The sequence below is a fragment of the Tamandua tetradactyla genome, chromosome 5 (assembly GCF_023851605.1).
Source record: "Tamandua tetradactyla isolate mTamTet1 chromosome 5, mTamTet1.pri, whole genome shotgun sequence".
In the NCBI taxonomy this organism is placed as follows: Eukaryota; Metazoa; Chordata; class Mammalia; order Pilosa; family Myrmecophagidae; genus Tamandua; species Tamandua tetradactyla.
The window spans coordinates 17643871-17663014 of NC_135331.1; the positions used below are offsets into that span (position 1 = coordinate 17643871).

At 50.3% G+C, this 19144-nt stretch overlaps 1 protein-coding gene across 1 annotated transcript in view; it reads right to left on the bottom strand.

Moving 5' to 3' along the window:
* Positions 1–526: 526 nt before the first annotated feature.
* The window catches only part of NOS1 (nitric oxide synthase 1), a 99312-nt gene continuing 80694 nt past the window's right edge, over positions 527–19144 (bottom strand). The window contains exons 21-29 of the mRNA XM_077159945.1: positions 15279–15472; positions 13667–13836; positions 8103–8313; positions 7304–7391; positions 6552–6673; positions 5301–5449; positions 3688–3882; positions 1930–2048; positions 527–910 (exon numbers count right to left, since the gene is read on the bottom strand). Of these exons, the coding sequence (XP_077016060.1) occupies positions 895–910; positions 1930–2048; positions 3688–3882; positions 5301–5449; positions 6552–6673; positions 7304–7391; positions 8103–8313; positions 13667–13836; positions 15279–15472 (1264 nt within the window). The 3' untranslated portion in view covers positions 527–894. The remainder of the gene's footprint in view (positions 911–1929; positions 2049–3687; positions 3883–5300; positions 5450–6551; positions 6674–7303; positions 7392–8102; positions 8314–13666; positions 13837–15278; positions 15473–19144) is intronic.

The following is a 19144-nucleotide window of genomic DNA, read 5'->3' on the forward strand; positions in this document are numbered from 1 at the left end:
GGCACAGTTAGGGAGAGCCTTCTTTCCAGCCTGTTCCCTAGGACAACACTGCTTCTGGGCCTCGTGGATGGATCTGCCCAGGGAGGGGGGTCAGGGACATGGCTGGCCTAGGAGGCCGTGGGCTGCAGTGGGAAGTCTGCCTGATCCATTAGACGGGTTGGTTTCCTTGCCAGTGAGAGCTCGGCTAACAGGTGTCAGAATCTAAATGCATCCAGTTTTGTGACTCTTTCTCCCTTTCATGGGGAGATTCTCCCCTTCCCTGCTGCTGCCCTTTCAAGATAATTAGGGTCCCTTCAAATGCTGCACAGACCCTTAATCATGGACGCGTGAGGAATGAACAGGTGCCGGCGGCACGCTCCTTGGCACCGAGGGTCTGTAGGAAACACTCTGTGGCACAAACAAGAGGACACATGGAGTCCCAGGTCTGGCACACGCAAACGCCTGAGCACACACGCCACTGAAATGCCACCATAAAAATGGGTAAGGGGAGACCTGGGCTGCCGAGGAAGCAACTCGGAAAACTCTGTCCGGGGGAGCCCCAAAAACCCAGGCCGTGTTCCAGTGGTTTCATGCACCCATGAGCTGCTCTTGTAGGGAACAGAGGGGGGAACAGAGTTTCGTAAAAGCCACGCGGATTATAAAGCCATTTCCTGATTATAAAGCAGCAGGAAAACTCAAGGAGAGAACCGAGGAGGTCCTTGGAAACCACTGAGGGCGGGAACTCAGAAGAGGGAGACAGGACGCGGCGACAGGAGGAGAGGCCGAGCGGGGTCACGTGGAGGCCTGTAGGAAAGGTTCAGCAGTGTCCGCACTTACAAAACCTGCCGCCGTCCCCGCCAGTGAGTGCACGGGGCGCCCCCCACCTGCCAGGTCCATCAGGGCGCGAGGGTCCAATTAGGAGCTGAAAACCCTGCAGGACGACAGGTGGGGAAGGAATTAGTATGGGCAGAGTAAGGCTGCTCTGTTCCTTAAAGACACCCCGAGAAAAGCACTGATGCTGCTGGCCCGGTAGCTTCCTCTCTTTCGTTTCCTCCCTGGACAGGATCCAATACATAATTGGAGCTTGTCTTGTTGAATGAATGAATGAGGGAGGGAGTGAATGAATGCTCACCAACCCAATAGGCAAGGAAAAGGGACATTAAAAGGTTCTTCACGACAACCAAGGAAGCTGTGGTCTTTTAAAGACGATTACGTGAGCCTCCTGGGCTTAAAGTTTGTTTTCAATGCTGCCATATTGTCTTAAGGGAGACAAAGGTGGATGTCGACTTTAAGAAGTGATGTGTGTGCCCTGCGCTGGTGAACTGTCGAAGACACAGGAGGCTTTCTACTTAATTTAATTTAAATGGCACCGAGCTGTGGGTTAGGGATGGGCAGTGGGAGGGAGGGGGAGAGAGGGTTTCCCATCAGGGCTGACGTGGCCAGGGATCAGGGGAGTCAACGTGAGGTTTAGAGAGTAAGACTCATCCAGGTCTTGTGGGTCCTCAGACTGTTTCCAGAAATTTCTAGGGGCTGACTGAAATGGTCAAAATAGCAGTAATTGTTATTTGTGTTAGTGAGCAAGCACCCATGGATTTGGGGTTGAGGGGGCAGTGAACCCCAGGAGCCGTGGATAGGTGCTATCATCCCTCTAGGGGCACCCCGGGGGGAAGCTAACCCGAGGCAGGGTTTCTCACGCTTGATTGGGCCTCAGAATCCTCTAGAAGACGTAGTAAAACACAGATTGTAGGGCCCCACTCCCAGAGTTTCTGATTCAGCAGGTTTCAGATGGAGCTTGGGTAGTTGTGTCTCTAGAAAGTTCCCAGATGAGTCCCCGGCTACTGGTCCAGTGACCCCACTTTGGGAACCCCTGATCCCAAGGAAAGCCCTAATAAATGAAGTCAGACACCCCTGCCCAACAGGACACAGGTGAGAGGGAGGGAGCCAGCTTACTCGTCTGTATCTTTTTTGCTCTCTTCAATGAAGGCAATGGACTCAGATCTAAGGCGGTTGGTCACTTCATACGTCCGCAAGGTGACCCCGAAAATATCCTCATGGTATCGGTTGTCGTCCTGGGGGAAAGAACAGTCAAGGAACAGCCCTCAGGTGCCAGAAAAGAGCTTGGAGAGTGGCAGACACTGCTGACACACTGGAAGGAAACTCTACCCAAAGAAGACGGTTCGTCAAGAAACTAGGCTGAACTCAGTGCCCACCGGGGTAGTTTTGGTCTCTGACTCTGTTTCAGTAAGACCCTCTACTCCAGGGCCTGGAATCTCACCAGCCCAAATGGCAAAGGAACACCCATGTCACCATCCAGAAATGTTGCTTGCTGCCGTATCTGTCAATTCTGAGATTGGATGAAGGGATGATGTCAAATGGAAACCTCACCATTCTTTCTTTTTCTCCCTCCAACTTATTCCTGTGAGCTCAGATTTGGGGACTATTGGGTTTAGTGTGAAACATGACAGCCCATAGAGACCAGCTGAGATGAAATAATAAAAATGTGTCCACTCAGCACTCACGGAACACCTGCCCACAGCTGCCCAAAGTGGAGACTTCTTGGGCATGCACTGAACTTCTCCAAGGAAGGGCATCTTTGCTCAGCAACAAACAAGAAAAGAGGAGATCCTCCCCTGGGGGGGTTCAAGAAGAAGCCCAGGGATGGTTCACTTGTGACATCTAAGAGGTTTAGAAGCTGTAGGTTCTCCTTTGGGGGAATGAAGGGGTGGGCACCCAAGACCATCTTCAAAGGGCAGGGTCTTAAATAGGAGATCAGAGAGTAGAAGATGCGTCTGCATCACTGTGGAAGGGGAGAAGAAGATGTGTCCAAAAAACTGAGAGTTATGATGACGCACAGAGTGAAGTTCTTGCATCTCCCTGGGATTTGAAGGTTTTGAGAAAGTTGTCTACCTGTGCAGTGGGTTCATTTTTAGCTGGGGTGGTTGTCCAACTTTATTCTTCAACGCCCTGGGGGAATCTACAAAATCATCTCCCAAGGGTGGTAACAGGAAGGCTGAGTGGCTGGAATGGGGGCGCCACAGCTCCGCTCTGATCCTTGACGTTTCTACCAGAACGTTCCTTTTCTTACCTATGGGGGTTTAGCATAGATGTTGACCATTGCACTCTTCTGCAGAAATGTTTGACTCCGGTTTGATGATGGCCACAGAGTTAAGGATGGAGTTGCCCCTGGAGCTTTATGGAAGTCTGGGGTTCTGATTTTTCTATTTGGGGCAGTTGCTTGCTGCCTTTGCTTGCTGGGCTGCCACTAATCTCACCTAAGTCTTTGAGGAAATTAGGAAAAGGCACCCCTTCTTCCGGCTGGACACACGTCCATGCCAAGGAGCATGGCTTGGAGGGTCAAGGATGGCGGCACTTTTAACTCCCACTTGCCCCCTTCGACAATCTCTTTTGTGCAGTGCTTGACCTACACAACTGCACAGGGCAGGGCTGAGGCTTGGTCCCTGGAGGAGGTAAAGTCGGATTGTTAGAAAGAGGATCGTTTCTGTCCAGCTCCCTGGAGGTCCACCGCTCATAATTCTTACACACCACAGCCCCGACCCCGTTTGGATCATGCACCTGCTTCTCCAGTGCTCCTTTCTTCTCTCTCAACCATGACTTACGAACACACCCAAGTCGTGAGTGGAAGGTGAGGAAGAGGGGACAGGGGATGGGTGCTGGAAAGGGGATCTGCAAAGCCAGCTGGCCGCTCACCCTCAGCCTGCTGATGAACACGCCAGCGTCGTCCACCGAGAGTCTCCCCTGCTGGGTCAGGATGCGCTGGATGGCTTTGAGGACATCAGCCGCCATGGTGACGTCCCCGCAGACGTAAATGTGGCCCCCTTGCTCCTTCAGGGCTCGGTACACGGGTTCCGCCAGCTGCTCCTGCAGGATGTCCTGCACGTATTTCTGTGGGGCACGGGAAGACCCGTGCAAGGGGTCAGGCCTTGGAATGCGTCTGTCTTAGGGAGCGTCCCCTGCCCCAGAAAGCACAGCTTAAGGCAGCGCCGGGCGGGCAGGTAGTTTGGTTGGGAAGAGATGCTGGGGAACTGGAGGGCTGGGAAACAGGGAAGGTGGGAAAGCCACCCGAGGGTGTGTGTGAATGAGCTGCTCCCTACTTTGGGCAACTGGAGCTCAACTCTGCCTGGAGGGGCATAAAGAGGGGGCATTATGTACCTGCTCCTCTGCTCTGCTGGTCAATGGGCACCCCATGGGGTGTTAATGCCTGCACATTTCCAGGTTACTGCCAGCCTCTTAAGCAGGAGCCATGGAGAAGCCCCATAGATATCCAGAGCTCCTGGGGCCAGGTGGGCGGCTAGGTCAGGTGACATCTGTGCAGAGCTGGGTACTGCAGCAATAGCTCAACAGTGGGCCAAGAGGATGCAAGTGGGGCAATGGGGCATGAGAGCTGTGGTAGTTAGATTCACTTGCTAACTTGGCCAGGTGAAGGCACCTAGTTCTGTTGCTGTGGACATGAGCCAGTGGTGCGTGAACCTCATCTGTTGCTGATTACATCTGCAGTCAGCTAGGAGGCGTGCCTGCTGCAATGAATGACGTTTGACTTAACTGGCCGGTGCTTAAATGAGAGAGCTCAACGTAGCACAGCACACGAGTAGCTCAGCATACCTCATCTCAGTACTTGCAGCTCAGACCAGGCCTTTGGAGGTGCAGAAAGGAATCACCCCGGGGAAAGTTGTTGGAACCCAGAGGCCTGGAGAGAAGACCAGCAGAGACCACCCTGTGCCTTCCACGTAAGAAAGAACCTCAGTGGAAAGTTAGCTGCCTTTCCTCTGAAGAACTAATGAAATAAATCCCCTTTTATTAAAAGCCAGTCCGTCTCTGGTGTGTTGCATTCTGGCAGCTGGCAAATGAGAACAAAGCCTCTGGGGAATTTGCTTGCATTCTTCAGTATGGCTTGGCAAGGCTGACACTGAGGCACATTGTGGCACGATGGTACTGGTTATTAAAAACATTGATGTACTACCACACTGGTTGGCAAATAGCCACTGCCCAGAGCCTCCGACTGCCCCTACCCAGCTGTCCTGGTGCTTTTTCTGGGATCCCCTGAACCTTCCCAGGGTCTGGTAGGAGCATGCCTGTGTCCACTCATTGGTTTTGGTGCCACCGATGGCACTGAAAGGCTTTTTAAAAAGCCTGAAAGATGCCTCTAGGCATCCTGAAGTACAGGGCAACTTTATGGCGGGAAATTCAGAAAGGGTTAGAGGAGGTGGATCACGGGAGCAGGATATGTGCGAGCGCGTGTGCAAGGGCGGGTGCAGGTGCGTGTGCGTGTGGGGTGGGCGGGCTGGGAATGAGCCAGGCGTTACCTTTGGTTTCTCTGGCTCCCGGGAGTAGGCTGTGTACAGTTCTCTGAAGACCCCCTTGTCCTTGGCCTGCAGGGTCTCCTCCTGGTAGATGTGGTCAATCTTGGATTGCCGGCACCCGAAGACCAGGACCATGGGGCAAGGACTCATTCCTGGGACCAGGAAGACACCAGGTTACTAACAGCACTGGTGCCTGATTCGGGGGAGGGGGCAGGGATGCCAGGGCTGGAGGGCTGTGAACCCTTCTGCGTGCCATGGGACAAGGCACATGGACACGGGGGCAGGCGATTAGATGTGCTCACACACACACGTGTGCACATACATGCAAACATGCACACTCACGGGCACACAGGCACACATGCATACACCTGCACACACACCAAGGGGAGCGGGTGAGGTCTGTTCAGACTCGGGCGCTTTCCTTCTCTGGGTGTCCACAGCCTTCCATTGTCTCTTAGCTATTTAGTAACCGCCCCCCCCGCATCCCACTGGATCCCAGGCTCTTGAGCCAGACTGCCTGGGTCCAAATTCCAGCTCTGCGTGACGGTGAGCAATTTACTCCAACTTCCTATGCCCCAGTTTCCCCATCTGCAAAATGGAAATAATAACAGTATCTACTTCATGGGGTTATTGTGAAATTTAAATGGAAAGCATCAGAGTCGTGGCTGGTCCATAAAGTCCTTTACACTTGTTAGCTGTGCTGCCAGAATGACAGCTCCGAGGGGACAGGTGGTTTTGACTGTTTCTTCCTGCCGTATTCAGTGCTGTACCCCAGTGACTGCAATAACGCTTGTATTTAGTAACATCTCAGCACTTCCTTGGTCAGGGTGTGCCTCAATCATGGGTTTCTTTCTCTCTCTCCTTCTCCCGAAGTTGTTTTATTGTGTGTCTCCCAAAGCAAGGCCTGCTCTTCAGTAACAGTCTTGGGGTCAATCGCATGAATGCATCTATTTCATAAGGCTTAATGCCCCCCACCCCCCGCGCTATCTGCATTTTAAGCCATGTTGATGGCCCAAGAAACATCTTCTGGGGATGGGATTCGGCCCCTGCCCCTGGCCAGTGGGGAGATAAGCTGGGCAAGGTCCTCTGAATTATCTATGACGTCACCTAAGGATGAGGTCAGTACCGCACCCCCCACCTGCAGATCGTGCTGCAATAGACAGAGAACCCTGTCATTCCTGGGGGCTGCTGAGACCCGGCTGGGCTGCCGCATCCAGGGGCTACAAGTCCAGTGGCTGTCGGACTGTGACCCACCTTTGTGCTGGATATCAAACTGCCGTTGCTGCCAGAAGCTTCGGAAAGGGGCGATGCCGGTGCCTGGGCCAACCAGGATGCAGGGCACTTGGGGATTTCGGGGCAGGTGGAAGCTGGGCGCCCTGCACAGGGAAGAGAGGGTCAGAAGGCTGGCTGGGCTCACACATGGTCAAGATGAGCTGGTCCTCGGGTGGGGGGGGGGGGCCGGGTGGCCGTCTCAGGTAGGGGCCCAGGGAACGTGCAGCCTTCGGCCTGGACCAGGTGCCCATTTGCAGGGGGGAGTGCCACTGATTTGGAAGATTCCAGGAACTAGAGGTCTCCAGTTCTTGCAGAGTATTCACACTGGATGGGGATGGCCATGTCTTCCCCAACGCGAAGAAACAAGAGACAGATGGGGGCTGGCCAGTAGACTTTGGATGCTATTTCTACTAGGCCATATCCCTGCAAAGGCTGAGAGTGTATCTGCCTGGTGCTTGACTGCAGCCCACCTCCTAGAACAGCACATGCACTTGAGAAATAGTTATTGCACTCAACTGCACTGGACTAGAGAATTGCTGAGCTAGCTAGTGCCATATCCCACGATCCCAATTCCTTAACAATTCAGAGTGATGCAGGGTGCTGCCTCCCTGCCCTGCCTGACCCAGGCATCCCTCCAGAGCCCCAAACCGACTCTCTGGGACTCATCCACCCGACTCAGGGTGTCAGTGTCCAGATTTGGGACAGCCTCACAGTTCTCGCTGATGGCCACTCACCCTCTCACGAAACAGGGGACCACTTCATCAGCCTGGATTTGGTTGAGCCAGGACGAGCACACGCCATGGTGCAGGGGCCCTTCTCCATCTGGGAAAACAACCAAGGCGGGTTGGCTGGGCTACTGGCACCCGCTTCCCCTGCTCCCCCACAGAAAACCCACAAGCCTGAGGCCTCACCCCTGCCCTGGAATTCAGTGTCTACCACCTTTCCTCCGAAAGGGAAGAGGAAGGCAGTACTGAGGGCGAGAGCTTGTGGCTGTGAAACCGCCCAGGCTCCCGATGGGAAGGAGGGTGTCAGATTCAAATCCTGCCCCAGGGGAAGTCCCCTTCAGTACGCTGCTTACTGGGATCCCAGGCAGAGCTCTCTTAAGCATCGAGCATTTCAGTCGCTTTATCAAGGAGGGAAAATGTAGGGACGGAGGCTGCATTAGCTGACTGGTCCCCAACCACCCAGGCCTCAGACAGTGGAGAGTTCCTGGAAGGACTGTCTAAGGGGTGGCCTGGTCTCCTTTTTGCTTGGGGGGGGGGGGAAGATGGGTGGGTAAAAGGTGACCTCAGGCCGTGGGAGTGGCTGACTTCCTAATATGCACGCCTCCTCCTCCCCAATTCTGCCTGGGGTGGGCCCTGCCTAAAGGAACACCCGCCTGCTCCACTGCTCCCCTCAGTTTCCTGGCCTTGGGGGTGAATTCCCTCCCAGGGGCATGGGATTTGGCCTGGCCACACAGCCGTCTGGGCAGATCTACAGGAGCCTCTCGGGGGAAAATGCAGACCCCGAGTTCCTCCTGGGACTTCTGCCCACCTCGGGTGCGGTAGGAGACCACGGCCACGGTGAGGTGCACTTCGTCGGGGTACATGTCCGGGGAGGAGCTGATGGAATAGTAGCGGGGCTGCAGCAGGGACAGCTGCGTGAGCAGAAGGGTGGCGGGCATCTGAACGGACGCGAACTCCTCTAGCACCTCCACGATGGTGGGGTTCTTGCCCCATTTCCACTCCTCATACTCCTGCAAGCCCTGTGCAAGGGGAAGGACAGAGGGGAGATGGAACCCCGCTCTGGGTGCTTACTGCCCACAAGGGCCTCAGGAAGTCCAGGGCGGGAGGCAAACAGAAATCCTGACAACAAACAGTAAGACGGTAATTATTCTGTGCCAGGTTTTAATTCCCCCAAGGATCTTACGAGTCAGGGTTATTGTTATCCCCATTTTACAGATGAGGAAACTGAGGTTCATGGAGTTCCCATGGCTATTATGTGATGATGCTAATTTTTGTTGTGGTGGTTGTTGACTTCTTCTTTTGAAATACATTCAAACTTACAGGATCTTTACCAGAGATCCTTACTTCTTTATGCAGCTTCAATCTATTCTCTTTTGCCCTTTCCTTTCAACACACAGAATTCCCTTTAGCATTTCTCATAGGGATGGTCTAGTGTTGACCAAAAATACAAAAATAATACAAATCCCATACAGAGAACTCCAACATAGCCCTACAGCCCTCCCCCACCGCCCCATACCCAGATTAAAAAAATTTTAATCTTTTGCCACACTTGCTGTTATCCATCAATTTTTTGGACACCTGAGTGTAGGTTGTGAACATTAGGCCATCGGACACTTAATCCTGCCATGCACACTTCCTAAGAACAAGGATACTCACTTACGTAACCACTTTAATTGCAGTTATCAAGTTCAGGCAATTTAACATCAATGTAAAGCTTACAATCTATATTCAGTTTTTTTCACGTATCAGCAATGCCCCTTTGAGCCTTTCTTCCTTCCTTGCCAGATCCCACCCAGGGTCACATATTACATTAATTTGTCATTGTTGCTCTTTTTTTTTTTTTTTTAATTGTGGGACCACATATCCAACACAGAATTTCCCATCTCAACCATTCCCAAGTGTACCATTTGATGGCATTAACCAGATTTGCAATATTGCACTGCCATCACCACCTCCCATTACCCACACATTCTCTTCTCCCCAGACAGAAGCCCTATACCCATTCTACATCAACTCTCTGTTGCCCCTTCCCTCTGACCTTGGAAACCTGCACCCAAATTTCTGTCTCTATGAGCCTGCATATTCTCTGACACTTTCTTTTTGCAGTTACCATGGGGCTTAAATTTCACATCCTCAATCTATATAATCTTGTTAGCTTTGATACCAATTACACTAACCAACTTTCAATAGTATATACAAACTATCTTCCTATACCACCCCCTCTACCTTTGTGTGGTTCTTGTCATATATTGCATATTTAGACATTCTAAGTCCAAAATCACTAATTTATCAGTACATTTTATGCATTTATCTTTTAGATCCTATAGGAAGCAAAAATTAGAATTACAAATAAAAATAAAATAGCACTGGTATTTATATTTACCCATGTCGTTATCTTTACCAGATTTCTCTATTTGTTTATGCAGCTTCGAGTTACTGTCCTTTCCTTTCAACCTCTGGAACTTCCCTGAGCATTTCTTGGAGGGATGGTCTAGGGGGTGATGAAGTCCTTCAGCTTTTGTTTATCTGGGAATGTCTCAATTCATCTCTCATTTTTGAAAGACAGTTTTGACAGGTATAGAATTCCTGGTTGACAAATTTTTTGCTTTTGGAACTTTGAGTGTGTCCTCCCACTTCATCCTGCCTCCATGGTTCCCAATGAGAAATCAGCATTTAATCTTATCAAGAATCCCTTGTATGTGACATACTGGGTCTCCCTTGTGGTTTCCAGAATTCTCTCTTCATCTTTGGCATTGACAGTTTGACTATAATATACCATGTTATGGGGGTCTATTTGGGTTTATCCTATTTGGTGTTCTTTGAACATCTTGGATGTGCATATTTACGTTTTTCATTAAATTTGGGAAGTTTTCAGCTATCATTTCTCTGAATATTCTCCCTGTCCCTTCCTCTCTTTCTTCTCTTCTGGACTCCGACAAGGGTATAATGTTATACCTGATCGCACAGGTCGCTCAGTTTCTGTTCACTTTTCTTCCTTCTTTCTTATTTTTGCTTCTTACACTGAATGATTTCGATTGTCTAATCTCTAGGTTCACTGGTTCTTTCTCCTGCCAGCTCCACTTTGCTGCTGAACCCCTTGAGGGAATTTTAAATGTCTGTTTCTGTGGTCTTCAGCTTTGTTTCCTTTTCATAGTTTTGTAATTTTTTTTAATATTCTTTTCGTTTTCATCTGTCATTTTCCTGACTTCCTTTAGTTCTTTGTACACATTTTCTTTTAGCTCTCTGAGCATATTTAGGAACATTTATTAAAAGCCTTTTTCTGGTCTGGTCCTTTCGGTTGATGGTTTCTCATGGTTTCTCTTTTGCCTGGGCCATCAACTCCTGTTCCTTTGTATGTTTTGTAAGCTTTTGTTGAAACCTGGAAATTTTGATATTTTAATGTGTTATCACTGGAATTTAGACTCTTGAGTCATCTGTTTTCTTAAGCTCATGTTATGACTGAATTTTCCTTGTAAGCCAGGAGCTAAGAAAAAAAGAAGGGTCTTTTTTTGCAGATTGTTCTGTGCAAGTGCTCTTCTTCAGAGCTTATTCATACGATGAGTTCAGAGAATAGTTCGAGGCCAAAGCATAGGAGTCTCCTTGACCCTTATTGTGCATGTATCTTGTCTGCGGTGTGTGCATGTGGCAGTAGGAATTCCCCCATTTACATGGATGTGAACGTCCCTTCTTTCCTAGGAAATAGTTTCCTCATAGTCCTGGGCACTGCTCTGTATGTCCTACAGCCAGCAATCCCTTGTTCCTGCCAGCATGCCTTGACTGTTCTCCCACAGCATCTGTAAGAGAGCTTGTGAGCCACCTTCTATATTCAGGACAAGTTCTGGGGTGGTGAGTTCCTCAGGCTACCACAAAATAGAGTGGCCCAGACATGTGCCTGAGGGTTACTCTGCTTCCTCAGGAACTGGGACCAGGGAACTGCACTGGGAGCACGGGCTCGTCTGCACCGAGCTGAAGATGGGGTGGGGGAGGGGACAACCAGGGTTCTAGGAGACCCTACCACTTCTTAAAGAAGCCTTTCTCTTGATTCAGTGCTTGCCCTATTACTTAGTCCTTCAACTGCCTTCTGGAGCTTCGAGAAAGAGGTTTCTGCTGGTTCTTGCTGGTTGTTCATAGCCTCTGCGTGAAGTTGAGCCTTAAAGCATCTCACTCCTCCAACCCAATCGGAGGCAGGTTTGACACTGGGTTTTGAATCCATGCCAGGGGTTGGCAAACGGCGGCTCGCTGGAACCCAACCCACCACCTATTTTTGTATGGCCTACGAGCTAAGAGTTGTAGGTACGTTTTTAAATGGTTGGGGGAAAAATCAAAAGAAGAATACTATTTAAGAATATTTCATGACACACGAATACTCTATGAAGCCCAAATTTCAGTGTCCATAAATAAAGTGTGATTAGAACACGGTCACACCCATTCCTTTACCTATTTGTCTATGTTGCTGGACTACAATGGCAGAATCAAGTAGTTGCACAGAGATAAAACGGCCCACAAGCCTGAAATATTTACTCTCTGGCCCATTAGAGGAAGAGTTGTGCTGACTTCTGCTCCAGGCGGTCTGCGCCCGGAGTCTGTGCCCCTAACCCCGGTCCTCTCCCGCTATTTCTGGAAGGGCAGGAGAGATGCGTTGCAGGAGGCAGGCACGAGTCGCTGAGCCCAGGAGCCACGGCGGGCACCGAATGCAGACTTGTGGTGCGCTGGCTGCTACGGCTGGAGATGCGTGCGCAGAGAGCGCGGACTACGTTGAAGACTTCAGCTGACAGCCCCGGGGGACAGGCTGCGGGTGAGAGGACTGTGTTTGGGGCTGTGCTGACAGCCCAGCGGTTACCAGGGAGAAGAGCAACTCCCAGGGGTTCTGGAGTTTCCTAAATCTCTGAAGCTGCTCCGGACAGTCCCTGATCGCTGTCATAGGAGGCTCAGTTCACTATATAACAAAGCTACCCCCCGCATTCCTAAACCCAGTCCTCTCTTTGCCGCTAGGGTGTGGTGCCCGGGAGATGTCGTCTTGTGGATCTCCAGCTGCAGGGAGCGCGGGTGTGTCTAAAACTGACACTTATCCTCTGTTGGTGGTGGGCCTGGTTTCTTCCTGGGCTGCTCTGAGATGATGACTGGCCCGATGGGGATACTGAGGTGGGCCCAGTCCTGGGACACGGGATTTTGTGGCTCCCTAAAGACCTGGCCGGTCCTTCCTTAGGCTGTTTTGCAGAGTAGCATGCTTCCACTCACCCTTCCCTCCTTCTCCTTCACTTGGGGTCAGACTTGTTCTATGGGCTGCTGGTTCTCCCAGCTTTATCTAGAGCCCGCTTCATTTTTAATTTCACACAGGTGTTCCTCCTAATAAAGATCTGTGTTCATCAATGTCCAACTTGGGATCTGCTTTTTGCAGAAAGCTGACAACCCCATGCAGTTACATTCAATGCTACTTTAAGTAGTCCTGTGCAAACAGTAGTCTGGTTCCTTTTCACAGTCTACCCCTCCACCCCACCACCATTAATTTAAAATTTAAAATCAAGGTTGTATAGCTACATAGTTTAAAAAGTTAAATAATTTGGTAAGGTTTATGATGTAAAATAACAGTCTTCTGTCCCACTTCTCCTACCTGTTTCCAACCCTCCAGAGGTAATAGCTTACAACTCTCTAAATGTTCCTTCTGGTTTTTATTTTCCTATTTCTAAGTAAGATGCACTCACTGCATTAGCCTCGTGCACGCTGCCCACTGTGTGATCCCCTCCTGGAGAGCAGAAGACAGTTAAGCCATGCTTCGCTTGGGGCTTACTTCCTGTGAAGGAGACCCTGCTGGAGGAAGCAGGGTCACTCCTGGTAGGATTCTTACCGAGCATGGCTTTGCCCCAACTTGGACGAGGTGAGTCCTTTGTTTCTAAGCAAGAGTGGGAAAGCAGCACTTGGGTCACCTTGAGCCACCTTGGATCACCTTGGGTCACCTTAGGTCACCTTACCTCCTAACTCTAGCAGTCCTAACCCAACTTCTGTGCCTGGGAAAAAGGCTTATCAGTAAACTAGGACGCTGTGGGTTTCTCTCAGTTTCTTCTTACTCCAAGTATGGACCAACTAATGGAAGCTCAAGGGCTCCCAAGAAAGGAGGATACAAGAGCATTTCTACCACAGGCAGAGAACTCTGAGATTCAAGGGGGTCACTCTCGTTCCGTCAGGCCTCAGAACAAGGGAGGATGGCCAGGACTGGCCAAGAAGGACTGTCCAGTCGAGTGTCCTGCAAACTAGCAAATGGCGCCCTTCTTGGACACTGCCATCTGCTGGACAACTGACGTAATAACCACAAGAGGCTCCAGGGAGTGTGGGTGAAAGGCAGCCCCCAGGGATGGGAAGGGCCCAGGGACTCACCTTGCTGAGGACCAGCAGACGCTGTTTCTCCTTCTCGCTGGTGGCCAGGGAGGCAAACTGCTGCAGCTGCAGGGGTGTGGGCGGCGTGGTGATGTCCAGGTAGTACTTGAAGGCCTGGAACACGGTGCAGGGTGGGAGGCGGTGCTCGTCTGTCCAGTTACTGATGACTCCTGTGGAGGTGCAGTGGGCATGGGGGGGTGGGGGTGGGTGGGGAGTGGGGAGGCCGGGCTGCTCCTGGGGCCGGGAGAGCAGGCCAGTCCCCAGGCTAAGCGGCCACTCAGCTCGCCCCCTTCCATACCCCACGACCACACCCAGGGCTGGGGACCTGTGCAAGCAGCATCCCCCAAATCAACTAGGCAAACTCACCCCAAAATTTTAAAATAATTATTATTAATAATTATTAATAATTGTGATAGGAGGAGAAAACTATTAAAATAGCACGAGACATTCCACTGGCATTCTATGTGGTGGGCCCCCAAGTGAGCATGAGATATGAGTCTATTTTGATTCCATTTGTCCTCTTCCAGTATCAGCATCTCATTCCTCTGAGGGGGATTCTAATGTTGAAAAATTGTAAACATGCTTAACATTTATCTAGTACTTTTTATATGCCAACGACTATTTCATTATTGTCATTTAATCCTCACAACAGTTCTATGCAGTGGGTGTTATTATTACCCTCATTTTACAGATAAGTAAAATGGAAGCACAGACAGGTTAAAGAATCTGCCCGAAGCCATGCAGCTTGTTAAGTGTGAAGCTGAGCAGTCTTATTCCAGACCTTTTTCCAACTACTACATTGTATTGCTTCTGTGTATTTCCATCCAACATAACCTCTCAACATAAGCCTCTACTTCACCAGGAGCTCAACCCCAGATAAATAAAACTCTGCTCCAACTCTGGAGGGAAAACAGGCTGCATCGGATTTAGTAAGAGAAAGTGTGTCTCTCCAAAGCCATGTTTCCTAAAGCATTTTCATCCGAGCTTGAGCTGTATACTTCCTCCACATTCTGCTCTGACTTTAGGCTCTGACTCCTTCATAAAACTGATAGGTCAATGTGTCACAGGCTGCCATGCAAGGCCACTGCATTCCCTTTCACCTGAGCTGCAAGGTCACCTGTGCCCACTGCAGTGAAGTGCTGACTCACACCTTAACCCTAAGCTCACCTGTGCCTGCTACAATCAAGCATTGAGCCTCATTTCCCTTTGAGAGCATATTAGTGTGAATGCAAGGAATGGTTACTTAAACTGGTTAGAATTTGCGTTAATGAGGTCAAAACTGTGGGTCCAGGGCAGGCCACGGTGGCTCAGCAGGCAGAGTTCTCGCCTGCCATGCTGGAGACCTGGGTTCGATTCCTGGTGTCTGCCCATGCCAAAAAACAAAAAACAAACAAACAAAAATGGTGGGTTTAGTGTCGAGTTGGCCATTGAGCTCAAGGTCAGACTTCAGCTGCTGTTTACTTGTGGGGCGGTGGTGAAGAAGGCTGTAATTTCCAGCTGCTGTTACAGTTGAAGGAAGACAGAAGCCCCCTCCCTGCCTTTGGAACTCCGTGGAGAAGGGCAGGGGCTCGGGAATGGCCAGGCGGGGGGTGCCTCGCCTGGCTGAAGTTACCCAAAGCCGTATTTCTCTCCTCCAGCAGCTCCACCTTCACTAGCTGGTTGGCAGGGGGTGCGTCTTCCAGCCTCTCCATCAGTGCATTCACCAGGTCCTCGTGGTTGCCAGGGAAGACGCCCAGGTGGTCCCCAGGCTGGTACTGCAGCTCCTGATTCCCATTGGTGTGGAGACGCACGAAGATGGTGGATCGGCTGGAGGAGAGAGTTGGGGGACAGTTGGACAAGGGCTACCAGCTACCTCCCCCTCTTCTTTGCTCCTTTATCTGTTGGGGAGCAAAGGCCAATTCTCACTGGGGCCCAGGCCAACCAGACTTCTGCTCCCCACCGTTTCACACCATGGCTTTGATCAACCTCATCCATGAGCAAACCCTTGCAAAGCCAATGGCTGGTTGCCAATGTCCATCTTGATCATGGAAGCAGCACTGGCCATAGCTGCTCCCTCCCTCCTTCTAGACCCCCTTACTTCTTTTGGATGCTAGCATCCCAGGATCTCCTGCCTCTGCTCCTGCCCAGGCTCCATTGTTGGTTCCTTCTCATTTCCCCAAGCTCTGGACATTGGAGAACTCAAGGGTGCAGGCCCCAGACCTCTCTGCTTTTCTATTTTCCTGATTATGCTTCTTTTTTTGGGGGGGGGGCATGGTCCAGGAATTGAACCCGGGTCTCCCTCATGAAAGGCAGGCATTCTAACCACTGAATTCCCTGTGCACCCTTCTGCTTCATTTTTGTCTGTTGCACTTACCATCATCTATCTACAGTATAATTGACTTCCTTATATAGTTTATGGCTTGTTCCCTTCAGGCACAGCATAAACTCTATAAGGGAAGGGAATTTGTCTGTTTTGACCTCTGCCCTATCCCCAAAGCCTAGAACAACACATGGCACATAGTAGGTGCTCAAAAAAATGTTTACTGGATGAAGAAATCTCAAAATCTCAGGGTTAGCCAGGTGCTGGTACAGTCTCTGTTCTGATATCTTGTTTTCTCAAGGATTGCTACTCCTCTGGAGCTGTTGGAAGTTTTCCCAATCTGTGAAAGTCCTCATCCGAGGAAATCCAAACTCCACCCCCTTCTGCAACCAGGGGCCCTCATATCTTGATGGTAAAGCAAAAAAGATTTGACCTTAAGCTCAGGTTCCTGTTAGGTACAAATCCAACAATATTAAAAAATATTGAGAGCTAAAAAAACCCCAACAACCCAGAAAGAAATTCGTTTCTTCCTGCTGGGTCATGCCTTTTTGCACTGATTTTTTGTGTTTGAAGTGCAGGAGGCCTGTGTTAACACAAATGGCTTCAAGGATGAATCTTCATAATATGATTATTCTGGTCCCTTTGTTTTGTTTTGTTTTTATATAGAGGCACCGCATTTTACGCAATTCTTGAAAAACTTGGGATCGATCACACTTTGGGAAACCAAATCGTTTGCACTCTTTGACTTCCCTCCACGTTTCAGAATTGGTTTCTGTTCACTGCCAGTTGTTTTCAGTTGATGGAAGCACTTGAAATTCCACATGAAGTCTCTATATTCTCTATGGTACGTACAACAACACTTGAATAGACCAATGACTATTTAAGGGAGGTTTTTTTGGAACAATCAAGAGTCCTTTTGTGCTCCAAATAGCCACCATTATTAAAAATATTTGCAGTGGCACATTTTTTGGGTGCCACCTCTTTTGTTGGAGTGAGGCAACCCTGTCGCTAGCATGAAAGCGGGAAACATGGCGACCCTAACAGTGGAGGGCTGTGTTAGGTCTGGCATCCCACCTCCCCTGTCCTTCCTGGGGCATCCAGCGCATCAGTTGTTTGGTCTCGCAGGGCTCTGAGCTCCCCAGGAACTACAGGCATCTTCACCCCCTGCGGGTCCCAGGAAGGGACTCAGTGGAGGCCGAGAGCCACCAGGGGGCGCCGTGGGATTCCAATTTGGGGGCCACCTCTGGCTACTCAGAGGAAGCCCTTGCAAAGGCCACCAGCTCAAATTCCCACCTTCTCCCACATCATCACGCTTTCTTTCAGAAGTCTAGTTGCCTCCGTTCTTCTGGCTGCTAAGAAGGAGAAATGCATGGGGCCGAGCTTCGGGGCTGGCTCTCGCTCGCTCACCGCCACCTCTCCCCGGTCTCTGGACAGTGGCACAGGGTGGTCAGGCGGGTACGGGATGGGAGACGCCCACCTGGGAAGGCCGCCATCGGGGACGTGAGAGGGTGGGCCCAGGCTCTGCCCCGGCTGGGATGTCCACCAAGGGCACTTGCTGAGCTATGGACTTGCTGAGCCTGAACCTTAGCGTGGAGTGGCCGTGTGGCCCTAGGCCACCTTGCTGAGCTCACCCCTGGGGCCGTGCAGGAAGTGATCTCCTGGATGGCACTGCCCCGAGGACCAGGTGTCTTATATCTCAGTTCCCCTGGGGGTTCCTAAGTGTAGGATTTTCTAGGCTTATTTATATTTTTTCTATGCCTGGGACCCACATGAGGGTGGCAGAAGTTCTGTTCTGGGACTGCAGCAGCCAACTGGCCCTCTCCACCCCTATGCATGGCGTATCTTTTTTTTTTTTTTTTTTTTGCATGGGCAGGCACCGGGAATGGAACCCGGGTCTCTGGCATGGCAGGTGAGAATTCTGCCACTGAGCCACCATCGCATGCATGGTGTATTTTTATTTACTTAGAGAAACAACACACACACACACGTGTACACACACATATGGCCCTGACTCCATGAAGGGTTTACAGATAAAAGAATGGTCTGCATTATAATGTCCAGCACTAAATGTTTTTAAAACAGTGAATGTGCATTCTTCAATGAAAAGAGTAAATATTATCAGTTGTTGAGCAGTCTGAGTTATGAAGGTTCCTTTGGTCAACAAATTTATAATGAGCATCAGGCACTGTTCTAGGCACCGGCGAGAGAGTCATGTAAAAGGCTCCCATTGAGAAGTAACTGGAACAGATCTCAGGTGGGTTTGCTGACGCAGGTGGGTGGTGATGGGCTGGGGGCAGTGGGCTAAGTCATAAGGGAGGGCCAGGGAAGGCCTCTATGGTGACTTGACATTTGAACAGAGACCTGAATAAAAGGGAATCGGCACAGCATGCAAAGATCTGAAGGAAGGGTCTTCCTGGTAGAGGAAACAGCAAGTGCAAAGGCCCTGGGGCAGTGATATGTGTGGCATGTTAGAGGAAAGGAAAGAAGGTTTGAATGTTTGGAGAGTAGTCAGCACAGGTGTGGGCAGTAGGAGAAGGAGGTCAGAGAGCTGGGCAGGAGCCAGACTGGTCATGGCAAGGAGTCTGGTGATTTTCCTAAGTCCGGTGGGAAGCCATTAGAGGGTGTTAAACTTGGGAGTGATATGTTTGGGCTTACATTGTTAAAAGAGTACTTTGGTTGCATGTGGAAAATGGACCCTTGGGAGAAAAGCCAATAAATAAGGAAGAGAAGTCAGGTGGTACTTCTAGTCACCCAGAGCAGAGAAGACTATAGCTTCCATGCAAGCAGTTGTGGAGTTGAGATGTAGTTTAAAGGACCATATAATGGAGAGACTGCATGTAAGGAGTGCGGGAAAGAGAGGAGGCAGGGATGACACTTGGAATTCGGTCAGATGGTGATACGGGGAAGGTTGGAGAGAAGCAATTTATCAGAGGGAAGAGAATCGAGGTTTTTCTCATGAAGAACTCTCTGCCATCCTGTCCTACCACTCACTAAAATATCCCAAGGCTCAGAACCCCTTCTGCATCTTTGCTCTTGTTGATCTTTCCTCCTTCCTTTATTCTCTTGTGACTTGACTTGTCTATGACCCTTAGAGGTTCACTGAAGCGCTGCATTTCCCCTCCTCCTCCTGGTTTCCAGGGCTTTCTATATGCACCCTGCTCATTAGCCCTCCATTATAC